This window comes from Taurulus bubalis (genome assembly GCF_910589615.1).
Source record: "Taurulus bubalis genome assembly, chromosome: 2".
NCBI classification, from domain to species: domain Eukaryota; kingdom Metazoa; phylum Chordata; class Actinopteri; order Perciformes; family Cottidae; genus Taurulus; species Taurulus bubalis.
In genome coordinates this window covers 43,229,876-43,252,534 of record NC_136590.1, presented here as the reverse complement: position 1 = coordinate 43,252,534, position 22,659 = coordinate 43,229,876, and the positions used below count along the sequence as shown (strand labels likewise).

Sequence of the window (22,659 nt, the reverse complement as noted above, 5' to 3'; positions counted from 1 at the left end):
TTTCTTTGACTTTTAAGAAGTAGCAAAAGAGTATAGTTCAAAAACGCAAAGTGCTCCACGGCTTTCTTCCTTTACTTCAGGACAGACTTCTCAGTCCTTCCTGAAATCTCTGGCTGATTTACAGTTCAAAAGCAGGGGCCGCCGACATGATTTCCACCGTGACTGCTCTTTTTCAGCCTGGTGTGCTTAAGACGACATGTCTCCTGCAATCAGTATCAAGGAAGCGGCCCGCGTCACGGTCATTTCACACCTATCTGGTAGACCAGCACTGTGATGATGGGAATGAGATGGAGCCGAAATTGATGGAAGGTGTGAAAAAGCCTTCTCTAAAACTGATGGCTCATTCTCAAAGACTTCATGAAAAACTGTGTGTTGGGGTTAAGAGGGTCCTAAATGACTGAATATGGCTTAGCAATTATTTTACTGCATAATCATTTTTTTTTTTTACTGCTTTCCGGTCCATTTAAATGCGGGATGAATATTCAATGTGATGATACGAGAGCGTACTGGGCTGCAGGGCCAGGGGAGCTTACAGATGTGTAGTTGGATGGATCCATCAATTGATCGCTCATCAATAAATCACGTTGTGCAGCTTATCCACTTTACTAACAATGAAGTGAGTCCTTTCTAAAGCACATTGCAGCCCAGGAACAGGATCCATCATGGAATCAGTGTGTCTGACACAACAGTGTGAGGACTGTTAATAATTTAGTCATACTTGCTCAGTATTTCATGTTGAGTGTGTGTGAGAGTATCCTGCTGCATCAAATACTATTTGAATGTCTGTCACATGACTTTTACCACTTTAACACCAAAAATAAACAGACTGCAGGTGCTTACCTGATCACATGATGACCTGATCCAAACGTAAGATGACAGGCCGCGCGTTACCTTCATAATCACCGCGTCACTTCATACATGTAAAGTAATGAGTTTGGAGCCATAATAAGTCGGACTTCACTCAGATTCGCCTAAATGAAAACCCTCCAGGGCATTCCTGGCACCGTCATTAATACTGAGGCTCATGGGTAACAGATGTGGCCCGATCAAAGATGAGCATGGAGACAGAAATAAATCCATCACCCGACTGAAGGGGGAAATTAATCTTGCAGCCTTCAGCAACACAAAGGTTGATTTGTTAGACCTCCTCTAATAAAAGCCTTCAGATTCAGACTTATGAAAAAGGACGTTTTGGACCATTTGTTTCATCTGCAAGCCAATGGCCACATTATTTAATGACAATCATAGACTCAGATCAATGACATTGCACCGATGACAAAAAGCACAATTTCCAATGTGAAGTTGCAGACAGTGAGAAACATCCTTCAGGTATACATTCATGGCCCTGTCGACATGTATGGGGATATTTTTCTTCTCTGTTAAAAAAGAAAATCTGTCCACATGACCTTCGTTTTACTAAATATCTCAGTTTGCACTAGAGCGCAAAAACGGAGCTATAAAGGCCATAATGGCTCGTCAGCGATAAATCAAATACCGGAGGGAAGATTCTGGCCGACTAACGGCGGACGCTGAGGTGGACAAAAAGACATCAGGCGCAGCCGACCCCTCCATTCGTCCCTGAGGTGGTGCAGCAATACTAACACAAGTTTAGTTGACCTATACGTTAAGAAAATGGAAACAACCCTGGAGTCGGCATTTGGTGTTCTTGTTCCTGGAACTACCAACACACACAAAGAAAAAGTAGGCATACACATAATAGAGATGACGTCATTGTTTAGAAAATCCTCACCTTCAGATTTTCAGACATCTCAGTTTTTGTGACCTTTCTAATAAAAACCTAAAGAAAAACTCAACATTTTAGCTCGAAGAGAAACACAAAAAGGAATACAAAAAACGATATAAAAAGAATATGAACAAAAATGTTGTATTTGTGGTATTCTCGCCAACATCCTCGCTCCATCTCTGTCAATTCAGTCTTAGCCTTCAAATACGATTTCAAAAGAGCAGTCCATCCTTCTGATGATAATCCCAAGGATCAAAACCATCCTCCAATTAAAAAAACCTTCAAATTCATGAGGCGGCAGCAGAGCTGCTGGTACTAAAAAGGTGAAGCCAGTGTCCTGAACATGTGCAAATAAAGTCCCATCTCATTACCTTTAAGTTATGTCCATACATGTCCCCAGAACATACTGGCCGCCTCTTGATGGCACATAGATTAACAGATCCTCACCACTTTGTTTCGGGAATATTAAAACACAAATGAGGCCACAGAAGACTTAACCTGCCTGATTTGGAATGTGGCAAATCCAGGCAGTGCCCACTTTTCTAACACGTTCAGCGTTTCTCATTGAGATCTCAGCTCATATAAGCGCGAGGTAACGGCAGACCCATAAGCCGTGTGAAAGAGGTGATTGTGCACACAGCATCTGGAAGAAATGAAAGGATTTCCCCCAGCTTTGGTCAGAAACCGGACTTGACAGGAGAGTGTGTACAGGAAAAAACACATCAGTGGTCAGACAAGTTGTAAGCAGGCCCCGGTCATTCCATTCGCAACTTGCTGATTTGTAGTATGCACACAGTTTTATGATGTTATGAACCATGATAACAGGTATTTAGGCTGCAGTCTGTGACGGTAACACATGTTTTACTGTGCTTCTCAGAAATCTGTTCTGTTGTTTTCACACCTGTTGGGATCAAGTTGCAAATCACCGCGCTCTTCTTCCTCTATGATGCAAGACTTAGTTCCTGCCGCCAACCACAGGAACTTGTACCAGAGTTGGCTCTGGCTCTTGTGACTCACCCTCCCTTCTGCGCCCCATGTCTGATTCCGCAATTGTTGAGGAAGTGCACCAGAGCCAGAGACACACTTCTTCCTCCTCTATGTGTACTTTCGAGTTATGATGATAGCGAGTGTTGTGTTTTTCGGCAGTGAGGGCCTCCACCTTTGCTATCCGTCTGGTATTCAAGTATCCAACTCCGCTCTGTTGCGTTGATCTTGTTCATGCAGACTGCAGCAAATAATAAACCCCACAAAGACAAGTTCTGTTTTCTCAGTGTTCCTAATTTCAGTTTAAAGACACTTACCGTAAAAGTCGGGTTACAAGCCGCTACTACCTTCGGTGGGTGTCCCCGCTAGCTCCCCGCTGTAGCCAGCCAGCTCTCCGCTAGCGCTGCTGCTAGCTCTGCGCTAGCTCCCGCTAGTTCCCCGACAACTACCGAAGGTAGCGGGACCAGCCCCGTCTCGACACCCGACTCGGGCAGAGGGGACACGGGCAGTAGCAGCGGCAGCGCTAGCTAGCAGCGCTAGCTAGCAGCAGCGCTAGCTTGCTACAGCGAGGACACCCACAGAAGGTAGTAGCGGCTTGTAACCCGACTTTTACGGTACACTTAGACGAAAAATAGCAACATTTCCACCACGTCACTTTCAGTTTAAATGTTTAGATATTACGATTATTTTATATTTATATATTTATATGTAATTTCGCTGATATATCTACAAACTATCTATGTGCAGTGATTAGAGAAAGACAAATATATAGTGTCATTGTTGCATGTAATCACATCTGTACATCCGTGCATATAGATGTTTCTGAATGAAGGTGGTGGACCGACCTTTCATCCAGATAAGCACACAGCTGGTGTGTCAGGTCAAAAGAAGCAGCTGACCAGTACTTGGAGAGCACTAAGCAGCACACTTGTAAGGGACTATTTTCAGCTCGGCATTAATATTAATATTCACATTCTGGTCAGTATTCGGGGCAGCAGGACAGTGTTTGTGGGATGGACTGAACACAAAGTGTGTGTGTTCATGAAGGAACGTGTCAAGCAGTGCAACAGTGTGGCTCTGTGGCTCAGAGGAAGAAGATATATTTGAGTACACACACAATACATAAAAAAAGAGCTTTTGGACAATCTCACAATCTTTTTCATCGTCTGGTTTTGGTCTTATAATATATAGAATATTCCCAGAATCATCATTCCATGTTGATCCACATATGCGGCGCCCTTCCAGAAAGTGTATTAACTCCGATAGCAATCAGTGGTAAATGTGAAGAGATACTTCAGGCACATCTCATCTCGTCCTGACAGCAGACATGACCACTCATTGACAGCTGCAGCTTTGACATGGAAAGGTTAGACTGTCCACTGCTTCCTGTCATGACCGGTATTGGACAGCTAGTGTGTAGACCCCATCCAAAGAAGGACCCTACGCTCCCTTTGGCCAGGTCAGGACCTCACTGACCACACACACACACACACACACACAGCAGCTGGGCAGATGGCAGAGCAGGCTGGAATGACTTGTAGTCCCAGAGGGATGGCAATCACACATTGTCATGGAAAAGATGAAGTAAACAATGACACAATCCATCACTCGGGCCATCAAATGACCAATTATACACTCAAAATCCAATAAAAGATCTGATCCAGTGCCCAGGCATCCCCTTGCCTTATTGCCTTATTTAGGCAGGGACTTGTTGGACAACTCATCACTGTGAGTGTTACAGATTCTACTCTTGTGACCTTTTTAAAATTTTTTGTCAGTTGGCATTTTTCCAAACAAATAAGACAAGTATCCCAAATTGTCCAACGTGGACAATAAACGTATTGTGAATATACTCTATTTTTCCGAAAGCTTAACCTTTCTCATTCAGAGAAGCTGTAAATAATAATCACGATGTATATGTAAATGTATGAATACACATCTCTGTTTGTCTTCTGTTTGGTTGAGCCAACAAAACTAATGTCATTCCATCATCTAACTGAGCAGGAGCATTAGCATGCTAACATGCTAAACTACTATACGAGGCCTATAGTGTCATGGCTTACTTGATGTTATTTATATAAACAGTGGTGAAGCAAGTATTCAAATATTATCAGAAAAACACTTTCAGTTCTATTATGAATAATACATTGCATTACTTATGTTTACTTTAATGTCTAGCAATGTAAGTAACGTCACACACTACGTCAAACAGGAACTCTACGCTAATGCTAAGATGATCATTTTCAATATGGGGGCTCGTATTATGAAAAGGCTTTTTTTCCACTACAATATGTTTTGCACCACTAACCACTCTAACCACTAACATTTATTTGTACAATCAACACTTGAAATGATGAAGGACACTCGCAAATTACATGGTAGTACAATATGTACACCAGACATTGGTGTTTCATTCTTACCTCTTTACTTAAGTATGTTTTATTTCTTCTTTTTTTATAAAATGTACTAAAATGCTGGCAATGAAGAGGATCTTGGGTTGATAATAATGAGAATACACATGAAAAAAATATATAAATCACATCTTCTGAGCTGAAAAAGAAATCTGGTTTGAATTCACATCTGACAACACCAAAAGTCTGCAGTGAAAAAAGAGCCTGTTGTAAGATGACAACCTATAAAGAGATCTGCCCTGTTTCTACAATAAGTCATCTCTAATCATAAAACATCAAAACTGTATTTTATAATGAGGATGCAAACACAAAAACATGCACATTCTCCCATGCTGCATGGTTTTCTGGTGCCACCCAGCACACCTGTGCAGTGATATTATTGTTTGTGTGTGTGTTTTATTCAGTCAATCATTACAATACAATACAATATTCTATATAATATTCAAAACAGAAAGACTGAAAGGGTATAGGTAGAAGCAAAAATGCTCATATATTCCTATCCTGAATTATTATTATCAATTAAATCAGATAATTAATTTGAAATAATAATAAATAAATATATATATATATATATAGATATATATATATATATATATATATATATATATATATATATATATATATATATATATATATATATATATATATATATACACATGCACATACATATACATACATTTCATGTACACGTGTAACCGTCACAATTTGTTTGATAAATAACCCTTTTAAACCAAAAATATTTGTCAATGCAAAGGGGGGCTCATATCTGTAACAGGCTTTTATTTAATTATAATCAATAACATTTTTATGATTATATATATATACTGTACATATATTTCTTGAAAGAAGGCGGAGGAGACACCTTCAGGTCAGACATTCAGAACTCCGCCCCGTCACTGTGTCACTGTTAGGGCGCGAAAATGACTCGGTCGAGACTCGAGACGTCGGTTGTTTATTTGTTTGTTTGTTTGTTTGTTTGTTTACCTGCAACCTTAAGCTCTTCCCGGTTCCTCCTTTGCCCCCCCGCTGGGATCCACCCCGTGTTTTCCCCCATGCCTCGCAGCGCACAGCCCCGGACGTCACCCTCCCTCTCCCCCTCCCCTTAGCAACAGAGGCAACATGGCGGCGTCCAGTACAGCGGAGCATTCTCCAGAGATATCGACGCCGTTAAAGATACCGAAAACCGAGGTGCCATCCCCCGAGTCGGAGGATTTGAGTGACAGTAATCAATACCACTCCAGCCCCTCGACGCCGAACCGCTTCTCGCCTCTGAACGTGGGCTCGGGGACCGCGGGCCGGACGGCGGCCTCATCCTCCTCCAACAGCTTCACGGCTTGCCGGGGCATGTCGTGGACCCCGTCCGAGACGAACGCGCTCATCGCGGTGTGGGGCAACGAGAGGCTGACGGAGGCGCGGATGCAGCAGCTGGAGGTGGCGGGCACCGTGTTCTCCGGTAAGGCCCCCGGGCCCGCCATGTACGAGCGGGTGTCCAGAGCCCTGTCGGAGCTGGGCTACGAGAGGACCCCGTCTCAGTGCAGGGAGAGGATGAAGGTAAATGAGGCTATGTGGCTGTGCACGTCCGTCCTCCATCGTTGCTGCTTCACGGCAGACACCGGCTGTTGACCTGCCATCACGTCAGGGCGTGTACACATCGTGTTAAAGCACACAGCACTAACTACAGTCATGGATGTCACACCTTTTTTATTTTTCATTTAGCTCAGTTACTTCCTCGTGGTGATGAACATCCTCCTTTTTATTTCTATTTACAACCGCATTGCTCTATCAGGGTGAAATCAACACGTCACCAAAGCTTTCATTGATGTATTCATCCATTCACAGCGTTACCTTCCCAGCATGCTCCAGACAGACCGTGGACACCTGTCATCTGTTGTGTCGACGTCCCATATGAATGTGGCTTTGCCATCGCCTCGTATCTTTTCCTTTTCAGCGTCACTGTGTTTTAGGTTGACAGAAATGAGCAGTAACAGAACGGATTCATTACGTCCTGCAGGAGGTTTCTCGTCAAATTCAAGTACAGCGAGCGAGATCGTCCAAAAGCTCTTTTTTTGTTACCTTCTCTGATTGCTGAGACACAGCAGCCAGGAGGACAAAGGATAGAGGACGGCAGGATAGAAGATAAGAGGACAGGAGGATACAGGATGGAGGACAGGAGGACAAAGGATAGAGGACAGGAGGATACAGGACAGAGGACAGGAGGATGGGAGGACAGGAGGATGGGAGGACAGGAGGATAGAGGACAAAGGATAGATGATGACAGGATAGAAGATACGAGGACAGAGGATAGAGGACAGGAGGACAAAGAATATAGGACAGGAGGATACAGGATAGAGGACAGGAGGATTGGAGGAAAGGAGGATAGAGGACAAAGGATAGAGGACAGGAGGATACAGGACAGAGGACAGGAGGATAGAGGACAAAGGATAGAGGACAGGAGAATAGTCGACAGGAGGATAAGAGGATGGAGGACAGGAGAATAGAGGACAGGAGGATAGAGGACAAAGGATAGAGGATGGCAGGATAGAAGATTAGAGGACAGAGGATAGAGGACAGGAGGACAAAGGATAGAGGACAGGAGGCTGGGAGGAAAGGAGGATAGAGGACAAAGGATAGGGGACTATAGATGAGAGAAATATAGAGGACAGGAGAATAGTCGACAGGAGGATAAGAGGATGGAGGACAGGAGAATAGAGGACAGGAGGATGGATGAAGGGGACAAGAGGATGGACGATAGAGGACAGGAGGATTAGAGGATGGTGGACTGGAGGATCGAGGACAGATGGATAGAGGACAGGAGGATTAGAGGATGGACGATAGAGGACAGGAGGATAGAGGACAGGATGATAGAAGACAGGATGATAGAAGACAGGAGGATAGAAGACAGGATGATAGAAGACAGGAGGATGGAGGACAGGATGATAGAAGACAGGAGGATGGAGGACAGGATGATAGAAGACAGGAGGATGGACGATAGAGGACAGGAGGATAGAAGACAGGAGGATGGAGGACAGGATGATAGAAGACAGGATGATAGAAGACAGGAGGATGGAGGACAGGATGATAGAAGACAGGAGGATAGAAGACAGCATGATAGAAGACAGGAGGATGGACGATAGAGGACAGGAGGATAGAAGACAGGAGGATCGAAGACAGGAGGATGGAGGACAGGATGATAGAAGACAGGAGGATGGAGGACAGGATGATAGAAGACAGGAGGATGGAGGACAGGAGGATGGAGGACAGGAGGATGGAGGACAGGAGGATAGAAGACAGGAGGATGGAGGACAGGATGATAGAAGACAGGAGGATGGAGGACAGGAGGATGGAGGACAGGAGGATGGAGGACAGGAGGATAGAAGACAGGAGGATGGAGGACAGGAGGATGGAGGACAGGATGATAGAGGACAGGATGATAGAGGACAGGAGGATGGAGGACAGGAGGATGGATGAAGGAGGACAGGATGATTAGAGGATGGAGGACAGGAGGATGGAGGACAGGATGATAGAGGACAGGAGGATGGAGGACAGGATGATAGAGGACAGGATGATAGAGGACAGGAGGATGGAGGACAGGAGGATGGATGAAGGAGGACAGGATGATTAGAGGATGGAGGACAGGAGGATGGAGGACAGGAGGATGGAGGACAGGATGATAGAAGACAGGATGATAGAGGACAGGAGGATGGAGGACAGGAGGATGGAGGACAGGAGGATGGAGGACAGGATGATAGAAGACAGGAGGATAGAGGACAGGAGGATGGAGGACAGGAGGATGGAGGACAGGAGGATGGAGGACATGAGGATGGAGGACAGGATGATAGAAGACAGGACGATAGAGGACAGGACGATAGAGGATGGAGGACAGGATGATAGAAGACAGGAGGATAGAGGACAGGAGGATGGAGGACAGGAGGATGGAGGACAGGAGGATGGAGGACAGGAGGATAGAGGACAGGAGGATAGAGGACAGGAGGATGGAGGACAGGAGGATAGAGGACAGGAGGATGGAGGACAGGAGGATGGAGGACAGATGACTGATACTGACGGATCGCTGTGTTTCATTCTTTATTAACTTCATTCAGGAATATCATTTATTTTATTGATATTGTTTAATGAGTTACCAGTGAGTTATAAATGACTTTATATAGAGACTTTGTTGTTGTTGTAAACATAACTGTTGGTTATTAGATAACTGTTATATCTAAATTATAAGTAACTTCTAATTCTGTTATGAATTTATTTGTTTTTAGAATTCCATATGTCTTTTTCAAAACAATTATTTAGTCATGTTGAAGAGCCGAGTACTGATGAGAGTAGAGTCGTAACATCCTCTCCCTACCTGCAGGCCACCGTAGTTCTCTGGAAAGGGTGGTGCTGAGCTGAGAGGTAACCTAGTTGGTTGCTAGCTCCCTCAAACCACTAGATGGCACTAAAATGTACACACCGTCCCTTTAAATGTCATCATTTGATTTCCTACAGGTTGCCTAAAATCCGAGGTTACACAGGTTGTCTAGTCAAAGACCCGATGAGATGACTTTTGACTGTTGAACTGACTTTTTATTTAATGATTGTCTTCATGGTATTTTGCATGTTTAGGTTAGTTGACTTCTTAATTGCAAACCTCTTGACAGGTTCATTGTTTTCACTCGTCTTTTATACTCATGCTATATTATCTTATGTAAAGTATGTGATGGTTTTATCAGTAGTATATTGTGTTGAGTTGGTTCAACAAGGCACATTTCAAACTCAAATATATTTATACCTAATAACATGTCTATTGGGCATTTTTAAAGTCAACCCTTTGTTTTCTGAACCTTGAGCTTTGACATATGATGTTACTTCATCCTTGCGATGTTTCTAAATAACTTCCTGTTTGAAAGAAGTGCTGAAAATATTAAACTATTCAGAGTGCTGCAGCATTGAGTCCTCGCATCCTGGAAATGAGTCAGCATTTTTACACTTTGGGTTCCATCGTCTCACAGTCGATGTGTTTTGGGTTGGATGTCTGGAACAGGTCTGTTGTGAAAACCCGTCTGGTGAGTTTAGGAGCTTTTACGTGTTTTTAAAGAGTCTAAATGAGACGACTGAACGTCCTCACTAGAACACTCGTCCTCCTTTAGCTTAGCGGTGGTGACGTGAAGTCATGTGACCGTGATGCAGTTCATTTATAGCGTATTGTTGATTATAATCAAGCTTCAAAAATCATAAAAGTGGTGTTCATTAGCTACCTGTCAATCACCTTGTAGCCCCGCCCCAAAGCACACCCTGCTTTATGGTCTGTTTGGCTCTAAATGGACCATAATGTATGAGATGCCTTTGAGATGCTAACTTCCTGGATTTTCTTACAAAACTACATCATCCCTGCAGCACTCTGTTGAGTCAAACCTGTTTGCTAACCACAAATAGCATTGTCAACATTTCTAAACCTGCCTCCCACTGCCTTCACATTAACATGTATTCAGTGTGCAGCTCTGCTCCTTGTGAGTCACTCCTCTGTAGAACTGTCCCAACACACTAAGAGTTTTTGGAACAAACAGCTGAGTGAATCCTCCCTTTTTTATCCCATCACCACTTGCAGACGCTGCGGCGCTGCTACAGCCGCGTGAAGGAGCACGGCATCGGCAAAAGGAAGAGCAGCTACACCATCGAGCAGCTGGAGAAGGTGTTCGGCCAGGGAGGCTGGGACTCCCAGAGCTGTGCCCCGGTGCTGATCAACAGCAGCGGGCTGTACCAGGAGATGGAGTCCGACGGCAGCACCCTGGAAGACTTCTCCCAGGAGGACTGGTGCAACCAGGTGCTGGACTCGGCCTTCCAGGAGGGGGACATGGAGACTGGTGAGTGCGCTAGCAAGGAGTGAGCAGATAGCCATGAAAGACACGGAAATAGTGTCTTTAAGCTTGTGTGTGTGTGTGTTTTTATTCCTCTCTAGAAGAAAGCCAGGTGCCTAAAGGCCGAGCTTTGCAGATTCAAATCGAGCTGTCGGAACAAATCCAGTAAGTCAACTATAGTTAGGTTATGTATGTGAACATATGATATGAAGCTGTGAGCTGTACGTTGTGAATGAGGCTCTTCAGGGGAAATTGCTATTGTCATGTGTCTGACATTCCCCTTTTAGTTCTCAATCTGCCAGTTGACACAGGTCAGGACCCGGCATACCAAAGGTAGTGAGCCAAAGATGATTTAGTCCATGAACATAGAATAGAACAAGGATTAATTTATTATATTTAGAGAAATGGGATCTGTATTTCTTCAGACTACCACTGGGAGTCGCAGAAGCTAAAACACTTTCTATGACTCCCATGTCTATAATGCATTATGATGTGCTCATAGCACTCATAAATATTCATAATGAGGATTCAGTATACCTAGTGTTGAACAATCATAACACTATATATATATAAGATCATGTATTATAATACTTTATAATTGCTAGTCACTTACAAACATTGTATTTACCAAGGCTCATAGTATATTAGAATTCTAATAGTTGTAATACATTATAATCTTTTATTAATCACTATTATGAAACATTATCATGTGATATTTAGTGACTGGACTAAATAATGTGGGGAAAAAAAACATTTAATCTATTATAGTAAAATATCATTAAATATTCCTCATGCTTTATTACATTAGTAACAAGAACAACAATCTAAACTTTGTTCAATTTGTAAAATGAATTTGTACTTTGAGACCAGTAGAGAATACCTACGGCGAGAATATAGAAGAAAGAAAACCTCTTAATATCTCAATGACCACTTCGACTTAATTTATAATCACAATATAATGAATTACAACACTGATTATAATGCATTATGAAAAGATAATAATGTGATACAACTATGAGAATTCTATATCCTTGCAAAAGAAAATCATGACATATACTACTTGACTTTATAATGTGTTATAAAACCCTTTTATTATGTGTTAGGACTATTGTAATAAAGCATTCTGAATATTTGCTAATACTATAATGTGTATACAGTGCGAGAAGCAGATTGTAACGCATTATAAGTTATGTATTATAGATAAGTTACTTCCTGGTGTTCTTTTGCTTTACATGTGTACTTTAGCGCCTATATACTGTGTCAAAGGCCATTTATTAGTTCATAGAGGCTACCAAGGTGCTATATATTACGTCATCACATCATAGTTCTCTACGCTGGTTCTCCGCAGAAAAAGGGAAACGATGCAGACTGTGATGCGCATCCTGGAGTCGGTGCAGCTGAAATGGGAGCACTTCCAGACGTGGACGGAGTTCTCGCGGCTGCACCTCTCCAACAAGCTGGCCATCTTCGGCGTGGGCTACAACACGCGCTGGCGCGAGGACGTGCGCTACCACTACGCCGAAATCAGCTCGCAGGTGCCGCTGGGCAAGAGGCTCCGCGAGTACTTCAACCCGGAGAAGCCCGAGGGCCGCGTCGTCATGACCAGGGTCCAGAAGATGAACTGGAAGAACGTCTACTACAAGTTCCTGGACATCACCATCAGCGAGGCGCGCTGCCTGGAGCTGCACATGGAGGTGGAGTGGATCCCCGTGTCCCAGTCCAGGGCGGCGGGCTGCGGCACGGGCACCTCCCACTACCTCCTCCCCGGGGACATCCCCAAGGCGTACGGACTCTACGCCGTCGGCTACGAGGCGCTCGGCGAAGACCGCGAGAACGGGGCGCCGAGTCAGGCCGGCGGAGAAGGTTCGGAGCGGTGGGACAGGACTGGGGGTGAGGTCACCTACTGCTACCTGGGCATAGCGGAGGACCGGACCATACAGCAGAGTCTCTTCCAGCACTTCCAGGGCTCCGGCAAACACTACGGCCTCGGCGAACACTCGGCCGTGACGCGTTTCCTGCAGGAGAACTGCCGCGGCACCGCCGCGAACCTGAGCGGGGACGGGGGCGAGGACTCGTCGCAGCGCTTCGCCATTTACATCAAATTCATCGAGGTGGAGCTGGACTTCCTCTCGGCGGGCTCCCTGCTGGAGTGCCTGGAGACGGCCGTCGGCTGTCCCATGAAATACAACAACAAGGAAACGTCGTAACCGCAGCCGGCGCCTCGCCCCCTTTTGGATCGGCTCAAGATGCGACGAAGAGGTGATTCTGTCTGTTTTAACGCATGGATGTGTGCGGGAGTCTGGCTTTTGTTTGCAGCCTATTGAACTGATTTTGCATCAGACACTCATTAAGTCTAAAAAGAGCCGATAAAGCGGATTTATTGTGCAGAGATGCGGGAACGCTAACTTAAGTATTACAGAGCTGCAACATCCAAGAATTATGTACCTATTATTTAAGGCTTATGTGCACTACAAAGGTTTCTGCTGCTTGTTTAGTGTAGATACGTATTTCCTCATCAGGGAGTGGGGGGTTGGCTAGGGGACTACTGCAGCATGCATCCGTCTACCTCAGCAGGATGTAGCGAACAAGGCAGCGAGGGGACCACGGCGTGGATTTATTCTAAAATCTGCCTTTTTACTTTGAGCGTCCAGGTCCGGACCTAAAAATCAGAGAAGCATGGAAGAGTAGCGTGCTGGTTTATGCCTTATGTTTTTGCACGTGTAGCCAGGCTGCAGCTGGAGGTGCTTCCATGCAGATTAGGGGAGCGTAAGCGGAGAACTGGCCTCGACCAACGGGAACGCCACGCCGTGCGCCGCAAACCCAACGGGCCGCTTCGTGGCCACGTGTGCCGACGGCGCTGTAAATACTGCAGACTCATGGAAATACTGTCGCTCCAATACTAGTGCTTTACAAAGAAAAAAATACATATGTTAGTGTATTTTAAGGATGTGCTATGATGCTATCACTGTTGTATGGCGGCGGGCTCAGGTTAACCCTTTTGTAAAAACATGAACAAATACAAACAGAGAATGAATGGCACTTTATTTTGATTATAACTGGGAACATAACTTTAATAAATACGTCTAGAAATAAATAACCGTTCCTTAAATACATTGTTGAAGTGGAATCATAGTAGGGTAACAGTATAAAAGAGTAGAGCGGAGATGGAAGCAGCTCAGGAGTGAGACGGGTGGCGCTTAAGGATCGAGACGATGAATGAACCGATCATGTGATACCTGATCGGTGCTCTCTGGGTCTACGCTTCATCACAGCAGAGCCTACTGTTGGGTTTGCTAGATATTGTTAAATACTGCCACACCAGTTCAGGGCATTCATAATTTAGTTTTGCGCCACGCTATCAGCTAACTTAAGACAAATCACCCATATTAAGCCGATCGGTTTTCGAGGTGTGAACCTTCACAGTTAGATTGTCCACGATTGGCTGGATTCTAAGTGTTGCATCCTCAACATTCACCTTTTTAATTTAGGAAGTGCTTTGTAAAGAAATCTGACTTCAACAGCATCTGTGTGAGCCACAGCGCCTCGTTTGAACCGCAGCCCGCACGCACATGTTTCCTTTTTAAATGTTTTTAAGCCCAATGTAATGGAAATTATCCTCATCAATCTTCTTTAAACAATAATTAGATCAATTCTGTTATTGCCCCACTTCGATGGCGCCCATCTGACTAAGTCAAGATGAGCTGAACTTTGCTTTCACAGTTCAGTAATGCTCACATTCAGAAAACAGCACTTTGATAAATGTCCACCACACCGAACAGCCAATAATCAACAACTGAGCTGAAATGAAACCAAACTCCCGATTACGTCCCGCCGCTGCATCGAAGCCGAGGCGTCGGTGGCCAGGTCTTTGGAGCATCTCTAGCTGCAGCTGGGGGGGTGGGGGGGTACCGGTAGACCAGCACCTCCCACACACACACACACACACACACACATACACACATACACACACACACACACGCGCGCGCTCTTTTTCATGGGTGGAGAGCAGGCCTGAGCTACGACTTCTAGACATTAAGCTGCAGGGGTTAACTCCTCCTCGCCCTGTAACATGTATGAAGAGGGTTCCTGAGGTGATGTGCAATGTGCCAGGAGAGGACGAGTGTAGAGAAGAATAAAAAAAAAAAAGGGAAAAGTCCATATTGAATCTATGTATATGAAATCTACCTTAAATATCTATAATGTATATATATATATTTAAAAAATATCGATGTTCTTGAGCATTCCGGCTTTTGCAAACTTGCAATGTTAATTTGTTTGGGTATACAGTATATGACGATGAATATGATATTTTCTATTTTATTGGTTGACACCATGTCTTGTATGTGATTGTTTTGAAGTCACCGTCTTGTATGTTTACATGTTTGAAAAAACAATAAATGGGGCGCTCACTGTCATTTGCCACACGGTGAGAATGGGCTGCTGAGTGTGTGTGTGTGTGTGTGTGTGTGAGTGTGTGTGTGCGTGCGTGTGTGTGTGAGCTCACATGTACAGCTGCAAGAAAAAACTCAACATTTTCAAGATTAATATTGTCAATTTATGAGAGAACAAAACTTGGATGTTCTCAAAAGATTAAAGTGGCCTGAAAACAATTAGCATATGACATATTTATAGAAAGGTTGGAGTGTCGATGAGCTCAACTCATAAGGATGGCAACCTTCTTGTATCCAATCACAATGTCCTGGTTATGGGAGGAAAATGTTTGTTTAAAAAAACCTTGCTGTGCACATTGCCTATATTCATAGAATAAAATCACAGCTCTGTTGGGAGAATTTAAATTCGTACGTGTTGTCATAATTAAACATAATGAATCTTATCGGAGAGGTCGTGACCCCTGAAGCGCACCGTCATGGATGATGACGTCTCGGAGCCCTGAGCCTGGGCAGATGTAACGCACCCATGTGACCAGGAGATGGCCACAGAGAGCTGGTGCTGACAATCCCCACACCGAGTGGCACTGAAGGAAAGCGTTCGGCTTGGAAAGGTTGATTCCTGAATTCAGACGAAAGGATGACAGGGTGACCAATGCTGAGAGCCGGCTAATAGTTCAAAGGTTCCTCTGTGGGAGGCTGAACCCACGATGACATCATGTGATGCACGTGATACATGTGCAGAGAGACAACAATGCCTCTGACCTTCTACAAGGTACAAATCTACTTTTTCATTTTGAACAAGCTCAGTCAGCTGGAGTTAATGATTCATGTTACGTTTTGCCATTCGCTGTTTATTTTTACACTACAGGTGCAACACACCTATTCAGGACAAATATTACATTACATCTTGAGGTTATATATGTGGTAGAGCTCAATCAATTAATGTGACAGAAATTGTCACTGACTTCATTTGAATAATCTCCATGAGCTGCAGAGCGTATCGAGGTGAACTCGATGAAATATGGAACATGACCTGAAGCCAAATCAAATACAAGCTGATCAAAGTGTCTGTGAGCCTCTGGATGTCCAGAAGGAGGAGGACAGCATGTCTGGTCTTCACACCAGTATACAGTAAAGTATATCCTCTGCTCCCAGTGTCCTCCATACTGTTTCCTTCATCTACTTTATTCTTATGGAGGTGACACATACACTACAAATAGATTCTTTATGCTCTGAAGAGCTTGTGTTGAATGGCCAAACATGACGGTATAATGCCGCCTCGCCCCTCCTGCTGGGCGCGGCCGTGTTCATGCTCGTGAAGCGCAGCAGCAAACAGTGTGACGGCATGCTGCTGGTTTCTGGGGTTGAGTTGAGACCTGCTGCCCTCTCCATGCAGGGCTGGTCTTCCTATATAATAAAAACGAGGCTCCCAAAGTGGAACCTGGTATGTTGACTATTATGCACTGTGTCTGCACCTTCGATGTCGAGTGTTGAATGTTCAGATTTGTGTAATTTTTCATGCAGAAATGGCAGAAAAAGCAGTTTTTCAGCCTCTCAAATATAAAGACATTCTGTTTTACATCGTATTCAACTAAACCTCTTTAGTTTTGGGACCAAACCAGACGTGTAAAGACGTCCCTGTTGGACATGTTTCACTATTAAATCAGATTCATCTGGTGAAAGTAATCGTTAGTGTGTGTGTGTATGATGATGACAGTGTTGGTAACAGTAATAATTCTTTATTTTATTTATTTATTTTGTTATATATAGTTAGTATTCTTATTTCCTCTTATTGGGGGCTGTTAGGAGGATATGGACTTTGGTATAGTTTCACATATTAGGATGATGGTCAAAAAATGTTTATTGCTGCACTTTTTTGTTCTTTTGTTCTTTCTTTTGAGTAAAACCTAACCCCCATCAGATTAGAAAAGACAAAAATGATCTTTGAAGGTGCTTTGTACAAGTGTGAGCATTTATATTGCCTCTCACGGCTCTCAACATGGCGACGGGTGAGACGGCAGCTAGGAGCTAACGGTGCTGACGAAGCTAACAGTGTTTACCTGTGCGGTCCTATGCATTTCCACACTTAAACAAAGCACCGATAAACTCGGATTACACCCCACACAGAGGGGGAGGGACTTCAGTGTCTGCTCAGGTATTACTCCCCCATACCTTCACACACAACAGCTGATTGCTGCTCTGAGTATCATACAAAACAATATGTCTGGCCTCCAGGTGTCAGGTCTGCTCGTCGTTGGACCGGACTCGTCTGTTTGGATTAGCGGCGCGGTCCAGAATCCAGTATTAGCCTCTCTGGCCAGCTCAAATGATTTTCACAGCAAAAATCAAAACAGGCCTGTTTTGACAGCCTGCCCCTGAACGCTGCGGATTCCAGCTGGAGGCCCAGATGCAATTTTACAGCAACACAACAAAAATCTCATCCCCACAAGGGCTTGGACCCTGCTTCTTTGGATTTAATCACAGGAATAACCCCTGTTCACCTCCCATAATTGAGCAATCGTCCTGCATTAGCCTCACCCGTGTTGCTGAGGCAACAGGGCAACCTTAGAAAAATGAAATAAAAGGGTTTGACCATCGCGGAGAGCACAGGTCAGTCCATATTTTTACATCGGGGGGGTGAACTCACCTTGGGAATTCACGTCAAGCTGAGTCCAGTCTGTTTCTCTGCTTTCAGACACACACCTCTTCACACATGATGGAGCAGGAGCTGGAGATCTTCAAGGGGAGGCTGGGGAACAGGATGGAGCTTTGTAGTGCGGCTTTATTGTTGACAACAAAAGCTTGAGCCAGGGTATTTGAAACTGGCAAATAGCAGACGTTTTATTTATTTTAGAGAAAAATTCACGTCTGCGATGAGACATTTAAACTATTATGTTTTTATAGAAGATATCTTTATGTGTTGAGGAAATTATTTTATAATCTGTATTTATATTTCTGTATTTTTCAGAAACATTAAGCATGTTTTTCACAATATTTTTTCTAATTTTTCGTAATTTTTATAATTTGTTTTAACAGCCACTGCCATATGTTTTACATTGTTTTGTTTTATCTGTGTTAATGTTTTTAAGGAACATTGGGGAAAGACAAAAGACTCGTCATTATATTTCACATGTTACAAATTATATCACATGTTTGCTGCTTGCGACATTTTGTCAAATTCAGAATTATTGCCTAAAATTGCACATGAAAAGTATAGCTTTGCACCTGCACATGACGAACCACACAGGTGTTCCTGCGTCGAGCTGGAAACTATAAGCGGCAAAAGAACGGATGTTAGTCAGCTCATCCTTTCACAATAAGAGCGGACCGTCGTTCAATTAAACCGTGTGCGTAAAGAGCGAGTTTTATTTTTAAGCTGCAAACCGGAAGTTGCCTTTAAACTATGGCAAACTTGATGCCATAGCAAGGTGGTACAGTGCGCTCCTCTCTCTCTCACTCTCTCCCTCTCTCTGAATGACAAAAGACGACAACTTGCGGAGTTGCAGCTACTCGCTGCCGTCTCGACACGGAGGGAAAGAGCGGATGCAGCCGAGCGTTGAGAGGAGGAGGAGGACAAGTGCCGCGCAGCACCTTCACCTTCGGCGTCGGAAGCGGTGATTCTCACTTTTATCACCAGCTCGCACCGCAAAGTCAGCGAAGAAGAAAGGGGGCTCCTGCGACGGCCGCGGGACGGACACGGCTCCCGACATATTCCAACGTCTCTGCGGGGAGAGATTGACGGAGAGCCACTTGACAAGACTTGGAGAAGAGAGCTGCGCCTGAGGCGACGCGGAGCTCGCGCACACAGAGCCGGGCCAACGGTCGCCAGCGCGAGCGCAGACCGACCGCGGCTGCGTCCACCATGGAGGTCGGCACTACTTCGAGGAAACTTCCTCTGCTCTCGCTCACCTTGCTGTGGGGGCTCTCAGGTCAGTGCACTGCTCTTTTTTTGAATTAATTTAAAATGTGCTTGTTATTACGCACAACCCCCAAAAAATACACTTCACATCCTATAGTATATTTTACAGTGTGCTTGTAACACATTGGACCTCAAACTGGTCTCGTGGCAAGGTGGCAAGGTGACAAGGTGACACTCATCCAACACATTTCACCCACTGTATGAAATAGTCTCTGTATCCTGTGAGTGTTTTCAACATGTTTCTTTTTCAGCATAGAACTGCAGACATGTCATGTCATTATTGAATATGTGAAGTGTATTCCTTTGAAACCGCCCTGACACCACTCACCACAGCCCCCAAAAACTGATCTCAGGTCTGTTTCTGGGGGCTGTTCTCTCCTGTATGTGTGCCGGGAGGGACTTAAAGCAGAAACACCTGTTTGTTTTTTCACAGGATTTGAAACAAGTGTGTTACACATGATTATGTCTTCCAGGGAAGAATAATCCCTTTATAGCCGCTGCAACGTTGGCCCAGCCGTCACTCTCTCTAGCAATGTATTAAACTCCTACTGTCACTGGCTGTACAGTACAAGCAGCCTACTTTCACCCCACGCCGTCTCTTTGATATAGAAATTGGGGCATGGTACTGCCGCACGAGCGTTTTGCAAATGTTTTAAGGAATGAGAAGTTTTTTTAAATTATTAATCAGGCAAAAAATGTTGACAGCGTTATCGAGAGGCCTCGTTTTTACACTTTACAGGAACAGACTGTTGAGGTTTCGCTGTGATTTAAAAAAAAAAAGGTGTTTTTTTTGGTGCGACTCGAGGTCAAGTGAAGGCACGTGCTTCTGATTTGGCATAGAAAAGTCACCCTCCCAGAAATAGCAATGAAGGGATGGCTGCGAGTTCGCATTCATCTAGTCATGAATTTTCAATCGTCGCCTCGCCATTCCTTCTCGTCTCGACCGTCTGCATCGACGTTTCGTGACAGTCGTGAGTGCCTCCAACGTTTCCGTTTTTTAACTCGGATTTCTCTCGCAATTCCATTCGGCTCTCGTATGAAAAAACAGGAGATTTCCATTTAAGTCTAGGGAGAGCCGTGTGCTTCAGGTGAGTGCATATCAGCTCCAACAGAGGACTTCCATTCGGCCTCGGGAGACATGAAAGCATTTTCAGCTTCGGCTTCCCATTTTGCCTGAATTGATCAGAGCTGGCCCCAAAAGCCTGTGTGTGCTTTTCACCGCTGTAGCCAAAACAAATCACATGTGCTGACACTCAGGGTCCCAGGCCTGCTTGTTTGGGAGGTGGTATTACCTGAGAAAGGCTACCCATCTACCACTCAGAGGCCTGTGATGGAGTTAAGGGTCAGGCCTTACAAGGACGGGTTGCTATTGTCTCCCGCCGGCTAACTTGTGGGTTTTTAAGAATAGTCTGTGATTCATCGCCACTCGCGGTACATCGGGACAATACGAGCGCAGGAGGGGGGGCGGCCTTGACCTCGGCGGTCGACTCGCCATCAATCGCGCCGCAGGTGTGTCCTGAAAACACGGAGCGGTCACGATACAGGCAGGAAACGTTCATGAATAGCAGCCCGTGACAACAGGAAAAAGCCGAGCGCTCCTCCGGCCCCCCGGTGCAGCAGGGCCGGCGCGTCGGGGCAGGAAGCGAGCCAACGGCCTCGTCTGGGGTTTCTCAGTCGAGAATCCGAGCATTGGAGAATGTTGTCAGACTGTCAACACAGACGGAGACGGATGAGGGCTTGTGGTCGAAATCAAGCTGTTGAAAGTCAGCTTTCAAAGCAAAGTTACCAACATTTGATGGTTTATTGTGAGTTTTCTTTGAGTGAATGGTGGGACAAAAGTACGGAATTGTGACGTGGCTTTGTCACTGTTTTCTAAAGTTATAGAGATTAAACAATTCATGGATTAATCCCAAAAATATCAGCAGATGAATCAAATGAAAATGAAAAAAAACTTAAAGAACACAAGATAGATGTAAAACAACCAGGGCTGAGCAACTGTGGGAAATATGTCATTATTATTTCATTAATTTAATTATTCTGAGGTATGAATTTGTAATATAAAAAGGGAATACTTCTTTTTTCACCATTATTCTCCTTTTCTCTAAAAACCATAAGGTGTGATGGAGGTATTTCACAAATATTGAGATATTGACATATTTAGATACAATTTAAAATGATTGTGCAGCTCTAAAACAAAACAAACAAAAATAATAAGCAGCAAAAGATACAATAAAACATGTGATACTTACAATGTTCAGGTAGAAACAAGCTGATGTTCTGTTCACTGTTACTTTTCTTAAGCTGATCTACTTCCTGCCAGCACTCGTCTCTTTTAGTGCTCTGCCTCTACTGCGTAATAGTGAACTGTGCCTTACAAATGGTTCAACAGCCGGTTTGCCTAATTATGCACTGGGTTCTGATTGCGAAAATTAATTTGCCCTCCTGTCATTTGTTCTAAGACAAGTCAACTCAAGAGTCACACACAGTAAATGTGTGTAACAGTTTGTGTATGTAATTCATGCTAGTCATGAGTGGGGGCTTACATCCATGTAGACCGCAACAGGGTTTTACCAATCATGGCCAAAATAACCACTATTAAAATAATAATAATAATAATAATAATAATTCACACTTTTATAGCGCTTCGTACATGTTGTGGAAGTTCCAGCAAATTTCGCAAAACCAAACGTAGTCGTGTCCGGCTTCATTCCATCATCTGGAGACGCCCTGTGAATGAACGGATGAAAAAGGATGCCGTGAAAAGTCTGAATTCATGCTTTGTGAGGTGAGAAGTGGCCGTTAAGTCTTGCCTTGTCTCCTAAAAACGATGTTCCCAGTCTGCAAAACTGCACCGTTTGTTTTTTGAACCATAAGAAATATTTTTCTAATGATGACAAACCGCGATGCTCTTTTTACCAAGGCTTTGGTTCGTCTTGTCTTTGTATTCATCTAGTAAATAACTTTCCCTTGAAACATAATGCAGTTTAGTTGAATTGGAACGTACATTTTGTAGCAGAAAACATAAAAAAAAATCCTTAAAGGTGCTATTCATAACCCTTCATATGAGATCATGTATTTGCCAAAATAATAGCATAATAGTTTGAGCCACTGTGTCGACACTCGGTCCCCTCAAGTGGGTCCCCTCAATTTGTACTATTTTTAGATGTTCCTAGTGCCAATACAATAGACAGTGTGCAGTGGAATAAGCTACATTTTTATGTTGTTGGCATTAGCCCTGTGTTTTAGTGTGAGAGAGAGTGGTGAACACATTTACATTAGCACACGAGCTAATCTTGAAGCCAGGCGTCCATTTGCAAAGGCTCTTTGTTCACAGCGGCGGTGTGAGCCATGCCTTATCTCTTGA

General features: G+C 44.2%; 2 protein-coding genes across 2 annotated transcripts in view; both read left to right on the top strand.

Moving 5' to 3' along the window:
* Positions 1 to 6,228: 6,228 nt before the first annotated feature.
* Positions 6,229 to 13,192, top strand: msantd2 (Myb/SANT DNA binding domain containing 2; the record flags this gene model as incomplete). Its single annotated transcript, XM_079237141.1, has 4 exons — positions 6,229 to 6,690; positions 10,736 to 10,991; positions 11,087 to 11,150; positions 12,334 to 13,192. Exons 1-4 carry the CDS (start codon positions 6,259 to 6,261, stop codon positions 13,190 to 13,192), a joined length of 1,611 nt encoding a protein of 536 aa, XP_079093267.1. The 5' UTR covers positions 6,229 to 6,258.
* Positions 13,193 to 19,238: 6,046 nt separating this feature from the next.
* Positions 19,239 to 22,659, top strand: part of esama (endothelial cell adhesion molecule a) — a gene marked incomplete at its 5' end in the record, with an annotated part of 50,379 nt that continues 46,958 nt past the window's right edge. Inside the window, one exon of the mRNA XM_079234046.1 lies at positions 19,239 to 19,305. Within this exon, the coding sequence (XP_079090172.1) occupies positions 19,239 to 19,305 (67 nt within the window). The remainder of the gene's footprint in view (positions 19,306 to 22,659) is intronic.